Here is a 24,801-nt window from a genome sequence, read left to right on the forward strand (position 1 = left end):
ATGTTCAAATGAGCCAAAAACAAAATTACATTTCCACAATCTTTTGAGTAAGAGTAAAGGAGGTGTTGATCATCCACACTGAAGTAAAACAGCAAACAGTTGGTTCTTCAGGATATTTTAACAATAACAACTGTCCTGTGCTTTATCAACCTATTACTGAAGTGTTACAAGTGAAACTGGCAGCATTAAATGGATATACTGACATTACTGTGTCAACAAAGTTAAAATGAAACAACATTAAGTGAGTTGACATTTAGCAAGGGCTTGCTGTGTTCATGTGCTTGGTGTAAAGCTAACCATCTGACTTGGTTTAGTTTCCCACGTTGGCATTTTCTGATGGCTATCTTGTGACTCCATTTAATACTGAAGTATAGAACCACTGAAGTAATTTAGGAAAGGACTGAGCCATGAAGATGTAGTTTGTTTGGTCACCACTAATGGTTGGATTATTGAATAAGTAATCAGTGCACCTTCATTTCCTATATCCTGAAAAACCCCATTAACTTAAATATTGTCATTATTGAGGTTTAGAATGTAGAAACATTCCATTTAAATATAAATTTAAATTATAGTACAGACAGTGTGAATGAAGAGAGGGGTAATCACAGGTTAAAGAGGTGTGAATTGTCTAAAGCTAGGACAGTTAGTAGGATTTGGGAAGCTGAGGCCAAATGGTGGGGGTTACATGTCGTGTGACATGAACCCAAGGTCCCGGTTGAGGTTGTCTTCATTCTCGAGGGCATTCAGCCTCCGATCTTTGAGTAATCATTCTCTAAGGTGGCTTTCAAGACAGACAACAACGCAGAATTGACAAGCAGAAACTGACAGTCAAGTTTTTGTCGTTATCTCCATATCATGGAATCCATGTGTATGGTATGGCTCATCCAGAATGGTACGAGACGTGAAAACATTGCTTCAATACCCCAATCACCTGTTCTATGATGTTTTCTGTTGAAATTATTTTGTACGTATGCTGGCTGCGTGTGGCTGGCGGGGGTGGGGGGTTGTGAAGCAGAGGCTGGAACCAGGTCCTAGTCACCCAGCAGCCACACTCTGTTTTGATGGTGGTGGCTCAAATTCTGAGGACACAGCAGACAGAGGCAGAATGAAAATGCAATGATTGCTGCCAGGATAGGGGGTATTTGCCAGCATGATGTATTGAGCAGCATCGTACGTTAACTGCACATTCTGGGAGTGGCAACCTTTGCAGTTGTGATACCTGCGTGCATTTAGATGCAGTATCTACAAAGCTACGTGTGCAGTTGATGGTTCCTTGCACGATGGTCCACTATCCCGGCAAAAGCAAATGCCTGTTCTCCTTGCTTTTCTGTGGTCACAATGAACTCCCCTCTCATAAGAACATAAGAACATAAGAAATAGGAGCAGGAGTAGGCCATCTAGCCCTTCGAGCCTGCCCCGCCATTCAATAAGATCATGGCTGATCTGTTGTGGCTCAGTTCCACTTTCCCGCCCTCTCCCCATAACCCTTAATCCCCTCGCTTATCAAAAACCCATCAACCCGCGTCTTAAAAATATTTAGCGAGGCAGCCTCCACCACTTCAACGGGCAGAGAATTCCAGAGATTCACCACCCTTTGAGTGAAGAAGTTCCTCCTCAACTCCGTTCTAAACTGCCCCCCTTTTATCTTGAGGCTGTGCCCTCTAGTCCTACTGTCCTTTCTGAGCGGGAAGAGTCTCTCCACCTCTATCCTATCCATCCCATTCATCATCTTATACGTCTCAATGAGATCTCCCCTCATTCTTCTAAACTCTAACGAGTACAAGCCTAGTTTATTCAGCCTCTCCTCATAGCTCAATCCCCTCAACTCCGGTATCAGCCTAGTAAACCTCCTCTGCACTCCCTCCAGGGCCAAAATATCCTTGCGCAGGTGCGGCGCCCAAAACTGCACACAGTACTCCAGCTGCGGCCTCACCAATGCCCTATACAGCTGCAGCAAGACCTCCCTACTTTTATATTCAATCCCCCTCGCTATGAAGGCCAGCATCCCATTCGCCTTCCTGACCACCTGCTGCACCTGCAAGCTGGGTTTTTGCGACTCATGCACAAGGACCCCGAGGTCCCTCTGCACCGTCGCCTGCTGCAGTTTTTCGCCACGTAAGTAATAGTCCTTCCTACCATTCTTCCTACCAAAGTGGACCACCTCACACTTGCCAACATTAAATTCCATTTGCCATTTCCTGGCCCATTCGCCCAGCCTATCTAGATCCTTCTGCAGACTCTCCACACCCTCCGCACAATTTGCCTTTCCCCCAATCTTGGTGTCATCAGCAAATTTCGACACCCTGCACTCGGTTCCCTCCTCCAGATCATCTATATAAATGGTAAATAGCTGAGGCCCCAGCACCGACCCCTGGGGCACCCCACTAGTCACCAACCGCCAATCCGAATAGCACCCATTGACCCCCACTCTCTGCCTCCTATTTGTCAACCAATCCTCTATCCACGCTAACACCCTACCCCCAACTCCATGTCCCCTGACCTTCTGGCATTAAGAATGTTAACTCATTTATGCAGCTGTGGACAGTGAACTGAAAGATGTTACAGATGTCGCCTGCTCCAGTCTGGAAAGAGACTGAAACGAACAAACTCAGGTCTGCAAGCCTAGCTGTAAGCAACGGCTGAGTTCTGTCACGGTCCTCAGTAAAGTACAGAAAACGCACATACTACACCTGGCTTAGGCTGAGCTAAGAGAAATTTTTGAAACCCTGGGTGGATAAGGCATTATGCTAAGAAACCTCCTCGTCCTTTGTGAGCAGCTTATTTTCTTTACTGCCTCTGCTGCATCTTCCAGACCAAGGGGTTGGTAACTACAGCACACATGACTGGAAACAATGGGTCTGCACAGAACACTTGCAGTCAGAATCGAGGCTGTTTCCATGTGCAGCACCAACCTGTATCAATTTCATCAACTTTAGGCAACTCTGCATTAAAAATTAATCAGCATCCAACCTGATGGTAGGTGATGATTCCTTTATGTAAGACAAGCAGGGTCAGGGTGAACGGTGACAGTGTTGTCCCTATTGCCAAATGCGTGTACTTAGTTAGTAAGTGGTTGAAAATGGCATCGCTGACGTCAAATCAGCATTACGTGCCGACTGATGTCATGATGTGTCTAATTTATACACTTATGCTCCTACTGTCCTTACTAAAATGGCATTCTGTATGGAAGGATGTTTGCATTTTGCAGACCCCATTTTGGTACCAAAATGGCACCCATAGCACCAAAAGTATGGGCACCAAGGAGTCCAATATTGTCGTCATTATCACTGTGCCAATAATCTTGGTTCTAAATGCAGAGATTTTGGCTGGGATTTTCTGGAACTGTTGTGGAGGATCTCGTCGCCAAAGATTTGGCAACCCAGTGAAATTTCCATTGACTTTTGGTGGGAACCAGACGATCTAGGTAGCAAGTTGTTTTAAACATTTCTCTAGAGGAAGTGACACAGATAGCCAACGTAAACAATGCAACAACTGGGGGTAAACTTTGCCCCGTTTCCTGCCCTGGCCTGTCAATATGTTCATCTAGCATTTCAAAAAATGACGATCTAGGCTTCTCTGCAGCATTGGTTAATATTTCAGAGTTCTATGATGTGAAAGCAAGGATAAGGAAAGAATTGCTATATTCAAGGTTTCTACTGTTTAGTGACTTGAAAATAACTGTTTCTGACAATACAAAGAAAATGCAGTTTGTGGGCCATAGTGAAATATCAAAAGTCAATCCCACAATTTAAACAGTTACATTTCATAGGATATAATGTCGTATACACCACTGTAAAATTCAGCTTTCAAGCAGATAACTCGCGAGGAGGCACGGAACATAATTTGATCTATCAGCAAGACCATTAAATCAAGCGATAGTGTAAAGTGGATTTTCAAAACGCAATGGAGCAAATTCTGGCATTCGTTTCTGATAATACTTTCTGGAGACGAGCATAAATATAAACATTTCCAGGATCTTTACATCATGGTCTATTTCTGTAAAAGAAATGAGAGACTTTTTTTCAGTGTATGTGTGAGCTAGGGAATGGAATGAAAATCAGAGAAAGTTGGTACAATAATTAATTAACAAGATAAATAAAATTACAGGAACAAAAATGAATTAAGAGTGAAGCAAATCCAGGAGAAGTTAAAGGGTAAAATAGCTAAAAAATATAAACGTTAAAGAATCTGGAACGGAGAAAAACAAAGAGCAATAATGAAATACGGAATTGTTTCTGCACAGTATAGAATGAAACTAGTGTGTGTACACCAACTCTCTGAGCAATTTCTCCAGTACTATTCCATCTCCTTCTCCCCGCAACCCTGCACATTCTTCCTTTTCAGGCAACAATCCAATTCGCTTTCGAATATCTCGATAGAACCAGCCTCCACCACATACAGGTAATGGATTCCAGATCTTAACTACTCGATGTGTGAAAAAAATTTTCCTTTTTGTTGCCAATTATTTAAAGCTGTGTCTTCTCGTTCTTCATCCTTTCTCAAGTGGGTTTCTCCCTATCTACTCTGTCCAGTCCCGTCACAATGTTGAACGACGTTAGCAAATCTCCGCTCAGCCATCTTTTCACCAAGGAAAATAGTCCCAATTTCTCTGAAGGAGAGTCACATGGACTCTCAAAAAAGGACAAAGAAAATTACAGCACAGGAACAGGCCCTTTGATCCTCAAAGCCTGCACCAACCATGCTGCCTGTCTGAACTAACACCCCCTACTCTTCCGGGGACTATATCCCTCCATTCCCATCCTATTCATGTACTTGTCCAGACACTACTTAAGTCACTATCATATCTCGTTCCACTACTTCTCCCAGCTGCCAGTTACAGACACCCACCACCCTCTGTGTAAACAAAAAAGCTTGCCTTGTACATCTTCTTTAAACTTTGCCCCTCATACCTTAAACTTACACCCCCTCGTAATTGACTCTTCCACCCTGGGAGAAAGCTTCTGACTATCCATTCTGTCCATGCCCCTCATAATCTTGTCGACTTCTGTGAGAACAAAACATTAACTTTCTCCCTCCACCAATACCTACTGAGGTTTTTCTGCATTTTCTGTTTTTATTTCCTACTTTTCCAGTTTGTCCTCATAACTGAAGTTCTGATATTTGATCTACTTAGCCCACTTCATCCCCAAGAACCAAGTCCAGTGGTGCCTCTTGTTGGTCTGGAAACACATTACTAGGGAAGATTTTCATGAACATGTTCTCAACTCTTGTCCTGGCTCCATTTATGTGCAATCCATTGGCCCTGTAACAGGTTCCATCTTCCCTAGTGCTGCTCCCAATTTTCTAAGAATCTAATGCCCACCCTCTTGCACCATTGATCCAGCCATACATTCATCTAATTTATCCTCCTGTTTTTATACTTATCTATGTGTGGTATTGAGTAAACCGTAATTTACTACTTTTGAGGTCCTGCTTGCTAATTTCCTGTCTAGCTCCATAAATTCTGACTGCAGGACCACATCCCTCTTTCTGCTGATGCCATTTGTACCAATGTGGGCCACGAGTGCAGCCCGCTTACCGTCCCCCCCCCAAATGGCAGTTGTCCGTTCCTGCTCTTCCTGCATACCGAGCTATGGAATAGCGACTTCTGTAAACATACTATCCAGGAAGCTCCTAACCTCGCAGGTGCTCTGCAGTGATGCCAGGAAGTGTCATCATTTAGAATATAAGCAAGCTGCTTTTATTCTAAAACTCAGCTCAAACTGCTGTCATTGATGACACTTCCTGCACAAGTGGCTACCCAGGACATGGAAAGCATCTTAGCACAGACATTGTGTATTCTAGAGGTTGGGGCACTTCTGACATTCCTCCATTTATTAATTAACAAGATTGCTATTACTAATAAACTTTCATTCCGATTAATATACCTTAAGAATATTAATAAACCTTATAAACGCTGATAAACCCTAATAATAATCAATACACCTTACTAATAGCAGTAAAACTTACTTTAAAACAAGGAAGAAGACTCATCAGCTTATTCCCCAGTTTAGGTAAGGTAAGTATGAAATAATCATCAACGAATCTATTCCCTGCTTCCCTGCAATGTCACACCTTGATTTATATTTGAAACGTGGACTGTGAGCCCACAGCCTGGTGTCAGTGTTTAGCCCCTCCCCCTCACTACTCTCCTGGTGTCAGTGTTTAGCCCCTCTTCCTCAACTTCCCTGGTGATAGTGTTTAGCCCCTCTCCCTCAGTGCTCTCCTGGTGTCAGTGTTTAGCCCTTCTCCCTCTATTCCCCTGCTAACAGTGGATACCCCTCCCTCCATACTCCACTGGTGATGGTAAATAGCCCCTCCCCCTTTACTTCCCTGGTGATGGTGGATACCCCGCCCCCTTTGCTCCCCTGGTGACAGTAGATAGCCCCTCCCCCTCCCATCCGATCTGTCCTGCAAAGGATTTGGATGTTGACCTTGAGGATCCAAACTACTGAAATTAGCATATTGTATTTCAAGAAATGCCAAGTGCACTGGACTGCCTGCCAGGGAGCTTGTGTGCAATACATGAGAGAATTAGGGAGTCCAGCTCTGACTGTCAGTGCTTGGCACAAAGCATGGAGACCATGGAGTGACTGGTTAACTCCAGGCACAGTGCAATGGGGGTCTACCATGATGGAGTGTCTTGATGGCAACTCTTGACAGCTTCCACACCAGCTCACAAAACCACTATGGGACCTCAGACAACTGGAGCTAGGTCTGGAGTTTAACATTAACAGGAGCTCCCACAATGTCGCATTGCTCCAGCACATTTTTCCCATGCAGCACAGTAAGAATGTTAAAGCTTATTCCCCTGATAATGACTAGGTTCCATGGGAGAGGCACCCTGCCATCATCTCCCAGGAAAACAGCGTTCCTATTCTCTCCATCTCCCAGTCTGTTAGGACACTTAGCAACACCACACAACCAGCTGCGTTACACTGCCCCAGTCTGCACAACTCAGAGCTACTTTAAGGCACTCACCTCAATGGAAACTCATCAACTTTTCCCCTTTCTCACTATAAAACACAAGACTGGCACAGGGTTTTCCATGGGGTGATTCTTAATTTTAAAAACGCACAATTCTCAACAGGACAATTTTTTCCTGATTTGATGATGGTGTTAATATTTTGAATAAAGTTAATGCAGCACCAATGTGCTTGGAGTGCAGACGATCGAATGGTTGTGAGAACGGCAGTTATAAGGATGGTGGATTATTGTTGTTAATAGAATGAAGAGTTTCTGTGGGAGTTTTCTCACTTTGCGGGACTGCCAGGCAATTTACTTCTGTTCTTCTTCCTCCGCCTTCTCCTGCTCTTCACTTCTTCCACTCAAGTGATGGCCAAGGGTAGTTCCTCCAAAATTATGCAGCGTGCATCACTAATTTGGACTCACAACTAGCATGAACATCACAGCTCTTCCAGAAAAGTCCAGAAAGCAGCAGCATTGCTTGAGCGTGCTGATAATTTAACTACTCAATGAGACCTCTGACAGCCACATGGTTCCTGTTGTAGGGCAGCTCTGGATCTGTATCAGGCTGGAATTATGAACTTTGTCTGGGGAAGAATAGTACTGTTCACCATGTTGCCAATCTGTAACCCCAAAGCCTGATTGGAATAGAAATGAGACAGAGGACTGACAAGTTGAATATATCACAGCTGCTGCTAAGAAGCTTGTACTATCTCCTGCCTGTGTTCACAAACAAAACACACATTGAGGGAGAGATACCTTTTTCTTTTTAGGAAGTTGTGTGTCTGCTAGTGGGTAGCAAGTAAATGTGAGAGAGGTCTATGATTCCTTGAATAAATTGCAATGTGTGCAAAGCCAGTGGTTTCTTGCTTGGATTCACTTGGTCCTTTGTGAAGGAGGCACAGCGGTTAGTACTGCTGCCTCTTAGCTCCAAGGACCTAGGTTCAATTCTGGCCTGGGTGACTTTCTGTGTGGAGTTTGCATATTCTCCCGTGTCTGTGTGGGTTTCCTCCGGGTGCTCCGGTTTCCTCTCTCAGCCCAAAGACGTGCAGGTTAGGTTGATTGGTCATGCTGAATTGCCCTTTAGTATCCCAAGATGTGTAGAGAGATTAGTGGGGTAAATATGTGGAGTCACATGGAAAGGATCTGGGTGGGCTGCTCTGTCGAAGAGTCGGTGCAGACTCAATGGGCCAAATGGCCTGCTTCTGCGCTGTAGGGATTCTATGATGCTCTGATTCTATGAGATGTTACAGCTGGTCCACTTCAAATAGACTGTTTCAGGTTGTATTACCCCTGCCCTTTTTTGGGGAATCCAGTCCTGGCTGCAGCAAGTGATATAGTTTTGTTTGTAGTCTCCCTGGTGAAGCAGAGCCACCTCATGTGAATTTTTTGCCAACATTCCCTTTCATTCTTGCTGTGTGCATGGTTTATCCATCCAAGAACTTAAGCCTTTTAATTATTTTGAATGACTGCAAAATTTAAAAGAGCCAATTGTGCTTGGCCTGTATGCCACAGGGGAAACAACGTCTGCCACATTTATCTTTTACTTAGTTTGATTCAGGTGCTTAAAATGCACATTTTTTTCATGACCATTTGGAAATGTCTGTGTAACGTTTCTTTGACTGTATTGAAGCACATTAAGAGAACTTGAAGATCGTTGCACTTTTTATAATGGCCATTTCAAATGCCTGTAATGATCTTTCTTACGAATAAAGTATATTTTTGCAAAAAGTAAACAAACTTAAGTCTAACTTGGACATTAACCTATGGGAAGAAAATAATGCCAAACAGAAAGATATAAAAATATTGTAGGAATAGATAGTCATCAGTATTACTTACGTGAAGATCTGAACCTAGTTATAATTTTTGAAGTAAAATTAAAATCCTGTTAACATTTGCAGCGGAATCATTCGTATCCAGAATTATAAAACTATTATTCCATGCCATGCTAAAATCTGTCAGTTTCATTTTATTTTATTTGTTCATAGGATGATGAATATTTGTTATCTATGCATTAAGAAATGCATTATCTATCATCTATTATCAAGTGCAAGTTAACAAAAGCATTGTCTTTGTTAATATATTTTAAAAAGATGTTCCTTCCTATTCCTTTTCACATCCATTATTGACAAGTGGTATTTCACATTAATAGAGATTCTACTTACGTAGTGCTCTGCCTTTTGAAGGATATAGACTGCCACAGGGAATAACATTATAGGTTGCAAGGCATTCTAGAATCAGTGGCTGCAGACTGCTGAGGATGGTGTAGACAATTATAATTGCATACTTGGCCATGAGATGATAACCTGTTTCTGCAATTCCAAAGGCAGCCTTCAGCAACAGGTTAAACACATATAAGGATGACAGAGCACATATGGTCAGCATAATCTTGATGTAAAATAGAGGATTGGTTGGATGCATCTATAACAGAAAGTTTCACTGATAAGTGTCGTTCAGAAGTTCCAGCCTTTAGGTAGTCATGTTAACATTATTTTCAACAGCCATCACAACACAAACATTTTCAAAATCAACAGAGCAAATCACAGATTTGTTACGCTGACAGGGGGCCAGTGAAAACTTCAGCAAATCCTTAGTTAAGTTAAGAAGGGATAAACAGAATATCTTGAGCAGAAGACATAAAACTGAACATCATCAGGAAGACTGAGTAACGTCAAGACAGGTGAACATTTCTTCATTTTCTTTTCTTGTCAGTTGAGAGAAACATTTTGCGCATTTACAATGAAACACGCCAGGGGTGGGGGTGCTGTGGGGGGGGGGGGGGGGGGGGGAATGGCTGCAGCCGTGGTTGGGGCGGGGGGGAACCAGGTCTGGATGTAGGCCTAAATTGAGGAGAGTAGAGAAATGGTATATTCAGAAAAAAACTGTTGTAGTCTGGTCTGTATCATGATATGAGATTGTCTCCATCAGTCTCAAAAGTTGCTGATTTTACCTGAGCAGTTTAAGGATGGTGTCAAATGGAGAATGCTCAATAACAGCGGAAAGTGCGCCTTGTGCCAAAAGGCAATGTATTTCTCAGAGACCTGGGAAAAGTCATCTCCCGAGGATGAACATCAAATCAACATTAACCTCCATGTCTCCAAAATAATTGCTGCCCGTGTAATAAAAAACATTTGGAGACACATTGTGCTGATAGTGATTTATATTTTCTTGCCAACAACATCACTCTTAAGATGTGCAGCTGACTTTTGTAGTTGGACCAGTGGAAACAAACGTTTTCAACAATTGGGATGGTAGAATGAGAGTACAGAGTACACTGTTCACGATTTAGGAGACAAAGCGGGAGTAGATTCTTTTCACACCAACACCAAGATTTTTTGAATGGTGGCATTCATTTCCCGCCATCTGAGATTCAGCAGTGAATACATTTCCATTAACACTGGTTTCATTTAATGATGAAAGAAGGAAGGCAGCCCCACCTCCGACAGCTGATGGGTCAGCAGCTCTCTTGTGCCAGCAGCAACAGAAGCTGCAGTGGACAGAATTGGGACTGTAAGCAATCCCCACAGTCTAAGTCCCGTGATACCGGGACCTGGTATGTTTTGGGCATCACGAGATGGGAAGGAGAGGCAAGAAATTCATGGGAGGGGGTGGTGGGTAGAGGGGCTGGGGATGTTAGTAGAGAGGCAGGGGCTGGAAGAAGAGCCCACAGGGGCTGCAGAAAGAGATCACACAGGGCAAATCTTTTGGGGCCATCCAATGTTATAGTAAAGTAAAGAGGCCGTAGTCCCAGATGACCATAGGCTGTGAGTGGTGGCGATCACCACACCTCAGGTGAAGGGCAAGGTTGAGAAGGTGGGGGCTTCCATGAATAACCTCAGCCAGTTCGGGAATTGAACCCACACTGTTAGCATCACTCTGCATCACTAATTAGCCATCCAGCCAACTGAGCTGAACCACCCCAATGTTATAAGGAGGTCATTGATGAAGGCACCCCCCACCCCGTACCCCTGCTTGAGGCCTGAGGAGGATCACTGTGTGGGCATTCCCCTATTCCTCAACCCTCACACTAGCCTGAAAATTGAGGCAGGGCAGAAACTGGCCCTTAGGTGATTACTAAATTGCCCCTTAAGGGCCTCGATTGGGGCAAGGGTAGAGGTGAGGCAGTGGCCTCACCTGTGCCACAGTAAAACTGTGAAGAGGTTAGTAGCAGGCAGCCAGGAAGGCCTTTCAAAGAATTTTCTGGCCAACACCCCCTCCCCTGCTGAAACATGTGCTGGTTGGGGGGGCATGAAGTAAAATTCTACCTCAAAGGTTCTGGTGCTGTGGAACACACCACTGGAGATAATGATTAAAGTAGAGACTGTGGGATTTTCTGCACAACCTGCTGCATGTTTTGCCACTGAGGAGATGGTCTATCATTGGCTAGCGATGGGGATCTTCTGATCCCATCATAGTCAATGAGGATTCCTGTTGAAGCACCTGCAGTGGGGTGACACCAGCGGGGCAGGGATAGATCTCTTCAGCGTGAATAGCCCATGTCAATATTTAAGAACTGGCTAGATAAATCATTGAAGGAAAAGGAATCAAAGAGAAATGGGAACAGAGAACAGACATGTGAATAGGGCTGCTTTTGAAGGATAAACACCAAGTTGTTGGGTTGAACAGGTTGCTTTGTCTTAATATATTTATGTAATTGTCCATTTGGTCATTAAACATTTGGCAAGTGTTTATATGAGCCGTTGTTAGGCAGATACATCCTCAGAAGTGGCTTGATGTAAACTGACAATAAAATGTGTGAGGGAATTTCTCCCATCTTTATAACATTATAGAAACAACAAGAATCCATCAAATGTTGCTTCTTCCATTTGGATTGTGCAGAGTTCTGGTAACATCAGTTTCATTCTCTGCAACTCAATCATAACAGGCAGTAACTACAAAATAGATAAAGTCATTTTCAAACTTAAGTGTTCAGTAAGGCCTATTAACAGTTGTTGTCCAAGTCTTAACAAGTTATGAAGACCAAGATTAACTTGGACGATGTCAACCATGTTCCTAATTTGCATTGGTTTGAACACAAACACCCTTCAAATCAACAAAATCCCCGAATATACAAAATAATACAAACCTTTCCTGTATTTATCATAAGAGATAGAAGTTTCCAGAGTTTCTAATAATACGTTAGGAAATTTTGGGATTATAAAATGGATTGAAAACTTACAAACACCATTTGGGAAAATGTATTTAAACAAAGAACAAAACTTCCTATCCAATGTCATTAAATATTATACGAATAGAGCTGAAGAACCCATGCAAAGTAACTTATTCATGAAAAAAGCTTTGAATAAACCTTGAGTGAATTTCCATATGAAGGATGTTGGTGGCAATTCTTCCAGTCCCAGCTGGGAAACATCAGCGGCAGCCATTTTGCAGGCTTCCTGCTGGGTGCCATGGCCTTTGTGTGACCCTAGGACCAAGCTTTTCAGCGTAATTAGCTGCTTGCCGGAAATCAGTGCAGAGCTGATTACAATATAGAAATCACAATTTCCATCTGATAATGGGCCTGGGACTTAAGTCTCTGGGCCTGCTAGTGCCCCCCTCCCCCACCCACGATGTGGTTCACTCCGAATGCGTTTACTCCTGTTCTCCACTAACTGGGAATAGGCAGCCCAACCCAGCTGGAGAGAGAGAGGCCAGTGAGGCCTCCCCAAGGAGGTTGGGGGTGAGGGGATGGTATCCCTTGGGCAATGTCAGCCTGCCACTGTAGCACTGCCCAAGGGGCACGTTGACACTGCCCACCAGGCATCGGGTAGTGTTAAGGGGGCAGAGCCCAAGGGCCTAAGATCTTTAGGGCAGGCTGAAGGGGTACCCGCTGCCACTCTGCATTGGGATCGCTGGCAGATGGAGGGAAGAGGGTGATCAGGACTGGCCATCTGCGTGGGGAAGGGTCGGGGTTGCTGAGGGCATGAGGATTGGTCATGGGGAGGAGAGGGAATTGGGGAGATCGGAGCTGGCCAGGTGGGGGAAGGGTTGAGGAGAGTGGGGCTGGTCCGGGAGGCCAGCGATCTGGGGTGAGGGGGCCAGAAGACCAGCAATGGAGCATTGCAGGGCAGGATCGGGAGCGATCGGGAGGCTGACAATGCTGGGTTACTGTGCCTGCAGCGATCTTGGTGCTGACAGATCGGCACATGCACAGTGGCTATGCTGCCAGCCTCTCGGATGGGAATAGGCGCCACCCACAGAAATTCATTCTGGCAATCACGCAGAAAAAAGCAACAGGATTTACTCCCATTTTCCTGCACGTTGGGAACATGGAACCTTTTTGGGAGAATCCTGGCCATGGTATTTATTTGAGACTGCTTGCTACATCTGCCAATTAGAATGGAAACAAGCAAATCTCAGAAATTACCTCTGTGTTGTATTTTCCATCAGCCCACAAAACTGCTGAAATGAACTGAAGCAAAGCTTGTAGAATCAGCGTCTGCAAAATGCCAATTTGAAGGATTCTATAAGCTTTTCTGTCAAACAAATAGGCCAGCGTTAATAATGAATATTTTAAATATTGAAGTAACAATATAGGTTTACTAATCAAAAGTAAGATGGCATCTCACTTTTCAAAATTATTCTCTGTTGTTGATATTAACTGATAAAAAATGGATATAATAGCAAGAGTTTGCACCTTATAATATTGGTTCAGTTGTTATCATTCATATCTGTGTCAGAATAATGTTAATATAATTGATTGACGTTAATATAGAAGTAATGAGAGAGGTGTTGCCCTTGAAAGGATACTGAACTGAGACCTTGTCTACCAGGTTCAATGAAGAGTGCAGGAGGGCATGCCAGGAGCAACACCAGGCATACCTAAAACTCAAATGTCAACTTGGTGAAGCTGCAACACAGGCATGGGGAAAATGTACAAATTCCATACAGTCAATCGAACCAAGATCCCTGGGACTGTGAGACAGTAGTGCTAACTACAATGCCACCATATAGGCTCCCCCCCTTACTGCACCAGAACATCGAAGTAGGCTCATGACATGACTTTTCAATGCTGGGCCAATAAGAAGTCTCCCAATACCAGGTTTAACTCCAACCAGTTTATTTGATAGTAATCCCACAAGCTTTCGGAAATGATGTTCCTTCGTCAGGTGCGTGGAAGGTTCCAATAAAAGTCAGAGGGCCACTTGTTGTCCAATTAAGGATAAAAGGTGCCCCTGCCCTCCTGCCTCAGGCTAGAGAAACAAGAGGAGATCCTTCAGCAAAGACACATTGGGCAACCTCACAATCCAGGATTAGAGCTGACAAGGCAAAGTGGGGAAACTGATATACAGAGAGAGGAGCTCTATCTTGAGGTGCCTTTTGAACACTTTTTTAAACAAATAGAAAGAGGTCGCAGCTGCAGGGAGGGTTCAATAATCCATTGAGTACTGGCCCTCAGTCTGCCAGCAGGTGGCAGCCTCTTCATATAGGCCTTGCTGCAGCCAATGTAAGGGACCTGCTTGCTGACTGGGAAGTTCCAGTTGCTTTAGGCGCGTGGCCTTAATGACTTTTATTGGCTTTGCCCTTGTGGGCAGGTTGCTGTCCCACCCCAGCCTGTCATTTTCAAAACTGTCTTGGGGCAGAACTGTGCACACTGACTAATGATGTGGAGATGCCGGTGTTGGACTGGGGTAAACACAGTAATAAGTCTCATAACACTAGGTTAAAGCCCAACCAGTTTATTTGATAGTAAACCCACAAGCTTTCGAGGTTTGCCCCTTTGTCAGGTGGGTGGAGAGTTCTGATCTCAGACAGAGCATATAACAGCACACACAGTTTACAGAATGTTGATTAGAATGCGAGTCTTTACAACTAACCTGCTATTCAAGTCTTATAGATGCAGGCAATGTGAGTGGAGATAGCATTAGGCATAGGTTAAAGTGATGAGTATTGTCTCCAGACAGGACAGTAAGTGAGATGCTGCAAGTTCAGGCAAATTATGGGGGTTACAGATAGTGCAACATGAACCCATGATCCCAGTTGAGGCTGTCCTCATGTGTGCAGAACTTGGCTATCAGTCTCTGCTCAGCGACTCTGCATCGTGAAGGCAGCCTTCACAACACACGACAGCACAGAGTCGCTGTTGTGACCACAACACCACACAACCCTGCCACAGCAACCTCTGCAAGACATGCCAAATCATCAACATCGATGACATCATCTCACGTGAGAACACCATCCACCAGGTACACAGCACATACTCTTGCAACTCAGCCAACATTGTCTATCTAATACACTGCAGGAAAGGATGTCTCAGAGCATGGCACATTGGGAGACCATGCAGACGCTACGACAACGGATGAATGAACATCGCTTGACAATCACCAGGCAGGACTGTTCCCTTCCTGTTGGCGAACACTTCAGCTGTCACGGGCATTCGGCCTCTGATCTTCGGGTAAGCGTTCTCCAAGGCGGCCTTCATGACACATGACAGCGCAGAGTTGCTGAGCAGAAACTGATAGCCAAGTTCCACACACATGAGGATGGCCTTAACCAGGATCTTGGGTTCATGTCACACTATCTGTAACCCCCGTGACTTGCCCGGGTTTGCAAAATCTCACTAACTGTCCTGTCAGAGACAATACACATCTCTTTAAACTATGCTAATGCTATCTCCACTCACATTGTCTGCATCTTTAAAACTTGAATAGCAGGTTAGCTGTAAAGACTTGCATTTTAATCAGTACTCTGTAAACTGTGGGTGAATTTATATGCCTTTCTCTGATCAGAACCTTCCACGCACCTAACAAAGGAACAGCATTTCCGAAAGCTTGTGGGATTACCATCAAATAAACTGGTTGGACTTTAGCCTGGTGTGAGACTTCTTACCGTGTTTACCCCGTCCAACACCGGCATCTCTACATCATGACTCTCAGACAGATGTAAATGACCCTGTGACATTACTGTGAAGAAGAGCACCTTACGTATCCTTCAATCCACAGCAGTGAAACAGTTGGAGCACTAGTCATATCTCATTGCCTTTTTGTGGGAACTTGCTAGTGTTGGTCTACAGCATAGTAGTAATCCGTCTTCTATTTTAAAGATGGCACTATTTTTTAAAATAAATTAAGTAATGCACAAAAGCAATGTAATGCATGTTATAATTAATGTCACAAAACACAATTTCAACCCAAAGAAGGCTGCTGCAGTGAGCTATGTCGAAACATGAGAACATTTTTTCAAGAGTGCAATAATGTGAGAAATTGAGGAAAACATGAAAAAGTGAATAAAAATGCTTGGCAATGAATACTTACTGCAATAGAAAAGTTCAGATAATTTATGACTAAACCTTATGATAGTACCTTGAAATCTTTACAACTGTTACAATGTCATTTTGAATATGTGTTCTTATATAATTGTTTTACTGGCTTTTGTTGAGGGTTCTGAGCACGTGCGGGTTTTAGAGGGCTCTTCAGTCTGCAAGAGAGTGTTCTACAGCAAGACCTATTTTATTTGTGCTCCTGTTTTCATAGTTATTACTGTAATTACTGTTCTGCTGAATTATTGTTATTGCTAAACTTTATTTTTTATTCGCGTGAAGGAGTTCCTTCTTTTGCACAATGCATTTGACTTCTTTATTTATGGTCTCAAGCCACCACAATAACCCATTCTTCTTGATAATAAATACACTGCAAAATGGATGGGAAAGATGTTATTATATTCCTATCCCATTTTATTTGCTGGTGACTGGTTTCAATGTGAGCATTGACACATTGCTCCATAAGCTGATTAAATGGTGGATTTTATGGAGTCGTACTCCCAGAGTGGAGCTTTGTTACGGGGCGTTCAGCCAAATTGCTTACAAATACTACCACCAGAAAACATGAGGTATGAAAATTCATCAAATCTACACTCTGCTGTGTATATTTAATTCTTATTAGAGAATGTTGAAGGCATTTATGACATGAAAAATAAAACAATCGTGAATAAATGTGTTTATGTGTTTACCTGTTTATCCTGATTTTTGGAAGACAGGTGCAGCAACAGCAACAAGGTCCCACATTTAGTATAGCATCCACATGCTGCAGTTTATCAATGGCTTCAGTTACTCCGCCAAGGTAACGTACAGTAAGGTGGAAGAAAGCAAACAAAGCGATACATGCGTAACTATAAAGCAGGGAAAAACAATCAGATTAGGGACTAAAACTGAGTTCACAAATGTACTATTTCAATTATACTTACACAGCTGCCACAAAGTCAACCAAGACCCCAGCTCGTGGGACAAACATCCCCAATTGATAGGCAACGGTGGTTACCTAAATAAAAGAGAACATGAGCTTATGCTGAAAGTTCACTATTTACAGTACCAAAGCCAGTTACTACACGTGAAATTCATTTTGATGAAACTACGCTTAAATTGCACCTAACTGTAATGAAAATCTCAATCCATACTCAACACCATTTTCCACAATATGAGTCACTTTTACATTGGTAGATGCTCAAAGGACAAAAATGAACAAGTGCTTTAAACAATGAAATAGATAACAACAGTGATGGAATTTTATTTTTTGTAATGCATTTGATCCACATTTAGTTAGTTAATTTCAGCCAGGGAGACAATTGTTCTTCATTGCTGCTAGTCTCCCAACACGGTTAGCATTGTTGCCTCACAGTGCCAGGGACGCAGGTTCAATTCTGACTGTCTGTGTGGAGTTTGCATGTTCTCCCTGCATGTACATGGGTTTCCTCTGTGTGCTCTGGTTTCCTCCCACACTCCGAAGATGTACAGATTAGGTGGTTCAGCCATGCTAAATTGCTCCTCAGTGTCAGGGGGACTTGCAGGGCGCAGGGTAAATATGTGGGATTACAGGGGTAGGGTCTGGGAAGGATTGATGTTGGTGCAGGTTTGATGGGCTGAATCGCCTCCTTCTGCACTGTAGGGGTTCTATGAATTATAGTGAATTCTGTTGGAAAGCGCATTTGTGTGAATTTTATTTGATTGCATACTGGCATTGAAACTTGCTGGAAAAATAACAGCATGTTGAAATACACACCATTATTAATGAACAAATTGGCCAGCAAGTTCAGGGGATTAAGCGATTACTTCCTGAGCTGCGAATCTACAGAATTTGCCAGTAGAATTTTGCCACTCCGCCCTTTATGTTGCATTAGTATCATCTTGTCTGTTGTTCTTAAGAAATTACTGGATTTGCACATTGCTCATTAAATCACAGACAATTAGGGCTGGAAATAAGCAGCATATGTAGCTTTTTAACAATTTAAACTATTCTCATACATTCCTATATGTATGAAATTGGGTTTTTCAGGCGGTGGGCCTTGGTGCCTTGTTTTGCACTCTACATCCCTCCCAAAGGATGTAATGCACAGAAACATCCAGTTCCTACTGGCTAAGCTCACATATAAAGAGCAGTCCCTTGGGCAAGGTGTTAACACCATGGGAACTGCACCCAACCAAAGGATCAATTTTAACCCAATGGGTTTGAGGTGGGAAGGGGAGTTGAACAAATCTGAATGCACTTGTTCTAAGTCTCAGACCATCAATCCTAGGCTCCAACTGGCCAATTTATTTCCAAAAACAGAGACACTGCCAGCAGACAAGGCTTGGGAAGCTATTTTCTTTCACTTGCATGGCGTACCTCTTCATCCTTCCTACATATCTGCTGAGCTGCTACACTCTAATGGAAAAGACACGGTAGCATCCTCACTCAGGCTGCAGGCAAAATGCCATAGGGTCCCATTGGCCGCAAAGGACCAAATTAACACACCCATGAAGTGCTTGTCTGCCAGGCACCCCATCTGCCATATAAACCAATGGTGTTAAGATCGTATACTATTGGGAACAAAGTGGGAAATGGGGTGGCTCCATTTTAACAGCTGCTGCCCCCTCCTTGCCAAGAGTAAAACTTCAAATTTGGCTCCCAAATTTCAGAAATGGCACCAAGAATATTCAATACAATTGTGGAAGAATTTCCACCTTATTTTACAAGTTGAATGGTTTGAATTTTAGTGTGGACTATGTTGAGCCTCTCAGTTGCAGTCCAGTAAGACAAGATGACACAAATCTCGCTTCTTCCCAAACTTATTTTATTCTCTTTTACAATTCCACATACACCCCTGCCCCCTCCCAGTATCATCTGTAACCCCTTTACATATTCCAGTGAGTACAATTAACATACAAATTAGGTCTAAAGTGGAAGGTTGCAGTTAACCCATTCCTAACAGAATATTCAGGAACCAAAGGTGATGGAAATATCACCCTCTATTTACAGTAACTATTGCCAGTGGTTTGAAATTTGATCACCATTAATACCTAAAAGCAGCTGAATCATAATGTACAAATATCACTGCAATCACAAGTATCTATATAATGCATTTGTATAACACTTAATCAGAGCGTGCTACTTACAGGAAATAAGCCAAGCACCAATACAGTCTTCTCCCTGATTGGGTCATTTTCTATGTTATGGTGTAAATAGACCCATAGTTCAAAGAAAATTGCGTAAGTGGCAACTGCTACAGTATTGAGTATGGCCATAAAGGCAATTTCAGCATTAGTGAGACCTATTGAGAGAAGAAAATTAAATGCACCACAATTGAAAATGTAATCAAAGCTTGTGGTTAATAGTGTATTCAATATTGATTTATACTAAATGTCGATCCATGTATCAGTTAAATAAATTACTCTGACATAAGTTCCTTCCATTGTGTGTGTCTAGTAGAAGGAATGCTGTTGCCACCATGGGCTAAATTCTCTCTAGGCTCAATGGCAAGCAGGCCATATGACTCCACCATTGGCATTTTCACCTTGGGGTCCTCATTTTTTTATTGAGGGCAATTTTGGATCACTAATTTTCTTTATTTGATCTTGTGACGTGAGCATGGCAGGCAAGGCAAGCAGTGATGACCCATCCCTAAGTGAAAAGATGGTGGTGAATCACCTTCTTGAATTGGCACAGTCCACGTGGTGTAGCAGTTTGATGTAATCAAGTGGCTTGTTGGACTATTTCAGAGCGCAGGGAAGAGTCAGCTACATTGCTGTGGAGCTGGAACCAACGATGTTTGGATGATTTCCTCACTAAAAGAGTATTAGTAAAGTAAATGGATTTTTTTTAATGACGATTGAGCAGTTTTATCATCATTATTATTAAGATTAGCATTTTATTCCAGATTTCTTAATTAAATTTAAATTCCCTCTGCTGCCATGATGGATTTGAACTCATGTCTCTGGAGAATTAGCCCAGTGGCATTCCCACTAAGCTACCAACATCAAAACTCCTCTTCTTAGATTTACTGCTGCTGGGAGGAACATAAGAGCAGGAGTAGGCCATTCAGCCCTTTGAGCCTGCCCCACCATTTAACTGAATGGTTGATCTTCTACCTTTTTTAGAAGCGCAGGTAGATCACATCAACTTCATCACCCTCATAAATTCTTTCTATTACCTCATCAATAAAACTCAAGCACATTAGTTAATATTCCATTAATAAATCTGTGCTAGATTTCATTTATTAATCCACATTTGTCCAAGCGAAGGTTAGTTTGGTCCTGAATATTTGTTCTGAAATGTACCCGCCATCCAGGTTAAACTGAACAGTTTGCAGTTGCTGAGCTTATCCTTACAATTTTTTCTGAACAAGGATGTAACTTCAGTAATTCTCCAGTTCTCTGGCACCATTTGTAAGTGTGAGAAAGATTGGACAATTATAGTCAGCGCCTCTGAGATTTCCAGTCTCTGTATGTTCAATGATCTTCGATACATCTTATCCGATGCTTGTAAATGATCAATTTCAAACACAGCCAGCCTCTCCAATATCTCCTCATTTACACTCATTATCTCAACCACCTCTTCTTTCACTATGACTTAGGTAGCACTTTCTTCCTTGGTAAAGGCAGGTTCAAGATTTAGCCATGTCCCCTGCCTCCACTCATAAATCCCCTTCACTGTAGTCCTGAGCGACTCCTCACAGTGCTTGAGTACAAGTAGGATATCCAAATTCCAGTAAATTGGGACCAAAGCCTCTGCCGGATTTTGGATTTTCCTGGAGTTTGGATGTCCAAACTGTACGGTTCCCTCATCTAATAAAGATTCTGAGTAAAATAACAAACCCTGAAACTGATGCAGACCCAAAACCTGAAACAGACCCCAGAACTAATACAACTTACCATTGCAAAAATGTCCAAAAGGCAGCTAGGATTGGGATGTCCCACCTGTTTTATGTTTTGAATGAGCCTTAAACTTAGGCTCTTTCTGCCTGTTCATTTTAAGCTAAAAAATCTCATGGCAGAAGGATATGGACAGAGTAAGTGAAAGAGCAAGAATGTGGCACAAGGAATACAATATGATATAGTCAACAGGAGAAACAATTTGTCAATGTTGACCTTGTCAAGCCCATTCTGAACCTTGTTTGTTTCAGTGAGATCAATTTGTAAATTCCAGAGAGCACGGGCTTAATCTACTCAGCCTTGCATCATAGGACAACCTCTCATCTTTGTACCCAATCTATCGAATCTTTACTGTACTGCCTTGAGGAAAGTATATCCCTCCCTAGATATGAAGACAAGGTATGGTCTCATAGGAATATGGGAACAAGAGTAGACCTTTCGGCCCCTTGAAGCTTCCTCCACCATTTAACAAGATCAAGGCAGATCTTCTACCTCAACGCCATCCTCCTGTATTGTACCTGTATCCCTTTATGCCATTGGTGTGTCAAAATCTATCGATCTCTGCTTTAAATATACTCAATGAGCCCTCTTGCATCGTCTTTACCAAGGAAGAAGATACAACCCAAATTATCGTGAAAGTTTTACCATCCTCTGACTGAAGAAATTCCACCTCATCTCGGTCCTAAATGACTTATCTCTCATTTTGAGATTGTGTCCCCTGGTTCTGGGCTGTGCCCCCACCCAAAGAGGGGAGACATCCTTCCTGCATCAATCCTGTCTTGCATTCTTGTATTCCTATCCCTTTGAAAGGCCTGTATGGCATTTGCTTTCTAGATTATATTCTGTATCTGCACGCAGACTTTCTATATTTGCATGCAGACTTTCTGATCTCTTGTATAACTCTTGTTTCTCTTTTTTATGTTCTTATAGTATTTAAAGGTGGCCCAGGCATTCCCCTGACCACTATTAACTCTTCAGTAGACACAGCATTGTTTGTGGGATTGTGCTCTGTGCAATTTAGCAGCTGCATTTGCCTGCACAATAACTGTGATCATGCCTCAAAAATGTTTTAGTTGTGACATGTTTAGATCACCCCAAGGATGAGAAGGTCACCCTTAAAATTGTTCCATTCATTGTGATTCTTTTCAGAAAGGGAACACTGGGAGACTGGATGACTTTTAAGATTTAAAACCATAATCCTTGGTCCTACCTTTAATCTGATCTTCAGAACTCGGCATATCGTTGCTGCAGTTTGACATAATGGTTGTCGGTGAAACAAAAGGCTGTTCAAGGAACTTCAGACGACGAAATATTTTAGAACAGTTAAGGACTGTACGAATTTCCTCCCATTTAATGGATATATTGTTGCACCAAAGTTGAAATAATTGCTTATAAACAGAATATTTTCAAAGAGACTTCCCTATGATTCATCGTGTGAAGTAAAATAAACACTGCAGTCGGGAGCAGCATACTTTGCCTCTAATAAAACGGCACCAGAAGTAATATGAGGAAACGTGAACTTTGTAACTTAACCCTTTGAATAAATACTAAGGGCCTTTTTGGGTGCTTTCAAAGCACTGCACACCTACATTTCTCTTGCACACAACATCTGGAACTGCAAATATTTCTTTGCAGTATTCCCTGAACGAACTAAAAAAAATCATAAATGTGAGTTACTTTGTTCCAATAATTACTGTCCGCAGTGGGTTAAAATATTATTAGTTCAAGACTGGTACCGGCCAGCAGAAGCAAACAAACATCATGCTGGAGGAATGTCATGTCGCAGTGAAACTCAGAATGAGAACAAATGGAATGTTACAAAATGCTGAAATGTTAATGTGCAATCAGTCTAAAGATAGAACCCTGGGGGATCTACACAGGCAGTGGGGAAGTAACAAACAGGATCTCCTTGTACTTCGTAGCAGAAAAAATGGGTCTGATTCGCCCAAAAAAATTTAAGTGCTGAATTGGTGGGGAAAAAAAGGTGTAATTCATGATTATTTTTTCTGTGGGAATTCAGACTTGAATCTCTCACATTCTGTGCAATGCAGAGGTCGCAGTCGTGAATCTCATTAAAAGCTCAGGGGGTCAGAACCCATTCGCCACAGTCTGATAGTTCTGGGCCTTTGCACACGCACAGTGGCCCCAACCTGTTAGCCTGCAGTTTGCTAGCCACCACCTCAGTGCTGACCCTCTGACAGTGTGGCTCTCCTTCAGTACTGACCCTGTGACAGTGCAGCACTCCCTCTGTAATGACCCTCTGATTGCATTAAGTACTGCCCCTTGCAACAGCCTCATGGCCTGATCGCAGCCCAGTCGTGGCCTGGGGCACTGCAACCTCCAGTCCCACACCCCTGAGCAGTGACAATCCTCCCCCATGGCCCCTCAGTAGACCCTCCCTCCACCAGTGTCACATCCCCTGGGAGGTAGACACACCTGGCAGACAATTTCCTCCCCCACACCAACCTGCCCTGATCACTGGCCTCCCTTCAGCCCAGGCCGATCCTATCTGCAGAATGGCAGTGGAACTCCCGCCCCCAGCAATCGCCCCCAACGCCTAATCCACAACAGGCTTCACCTCTTGGCCCTGCACCATGGCCCTGCCCATAGTTGGCCCCATTCCATTGACCCCATCAATTGGTTCCCACCCACAATGGGCCCCACCCCAGGCCACACCCCCTTGGCACACTCCACAAGGCCCCGCCCCCAGCTGGCCCCAATGTCAGGTGGGCAATGTCACGGTGCGCCGTCGGCATGGGCACTTTGCCCCCTGGGCACTGCCAGGGTGCCCATGCCCAGGGGGCACCACTTCCTCACTGCCCAATCCATTGGGGGGCCCAGATTGCCTCCCCATAACTCCAGCGGGATTTCCCACTGTTCCCCGCAAGTGGGTAACTACTCTAAACCCCACCGGACTGAAATACTCCTGGCGGGGTGGGAGATGCTGGTAGGCTTGGAGAATTCCGTGCCGGGCCTGATAATCACCTTTGAATAACATTAAAAACAGATTTAAATCACTGACCTTGTCTTCTCGCCAGTTTTCAGCACGGTCTCCACTCCGCCTGGTCTCCAGCTGTGGGAGGCCCACATGCATCTGGACCACATGTGCGAATCTCGCCAAGTGGCCAACATGCAATTCTCCCAACCCAAGGCACCAAAAAATATGTGCTTCGGGATGGAAGGATTGGGCGCAATATTATTATCTGAGACCCAAAATGTCACTTTAAATTTGACTCCTGCTCGCAGTTTTCTCCAGGCTCATCACTGGCTGGTATATAAAGTATGTGGTTTCATTACAAAACAGGTAAAAGTTATTTAAAGCTTGTTGTGGGAAATTACCACTGGCGTCAGACTGGAGATTCAATAATACAGCTTTATTTCAGACACAAAGCTTCGGGGAGAAAGCACTGGTACTCCACTGTACTTGGCAGCTACCTTCTCAATAATACAATAGCAGTTGATCATTTTTATACCTTTCATACAATAGATCGTCTGGACATTAGCCATTTAACACACTGCTATAGTTGAGTAGACAGATCATGGTGATCGACGAGTTAACACATCGTTACAGTCAGACAGATACAGACATGGGCATTTAACATAGCATTGTTTCATAGAATGGATACATTTCCTATATCAATGATTATCAATGACTAGTTTCGGTCTATACATACAGTGATTGGTTTTGCTGCATTTATGCATTTCTGTTCCCG

General features: G+C 43.3%; 1 protein-coding gene across 1 annotated transcript; it reads right to left on the reverse strand.

The window, feature by feature from the left end:
• Positions 1–577: 577 nt before the first annotated feature.
• LOC145352363 (organic solute transporter subunit alpha-like) lies at positions 578–24,182 on the reverse strand. Its single transcript, XM_080202115.1, has 9 exons — positions 24,111–24,182; positions 22,299–22,383; positions 19,334–19,488; positions 17,149–17,222; positions 16,915–17,073; positions 13,334–13,442; positions 9,132–9,387; positions 2,501–3,996; positions 578–1,350 (listed from the first exon to the last, which is right to left on the reverse strand). Exons 1-8 carry the CDS (start codon positions 24,180–24,182, stop codon positions 3,869–3,871), a joined length of 1,038 nt encoding a protein of 345 aa, XP_080058241.1. The 3' UTR covers positions 578–1,350; positions 2,501–3,868.
• Positions 24,183–24,801: the final 619 nt, after the last annotated feature.

Source organism: Carcharhinus amblyrhynchos, chromosome 14, assembly GCF_965287045.1.
Source record: "Carcharhinus amblyrhynchos chromosome 14, sCarAmb.v2.hapA, whole genome shotgun sequence".
Lineage (NCBI taxonomy): Eukaryota > Metazoa > Chordata > Chondrichthyes > Carcharhiniformes > Carcharhinidae > Carcharhinus > Carcharhinus amblyrhynchos.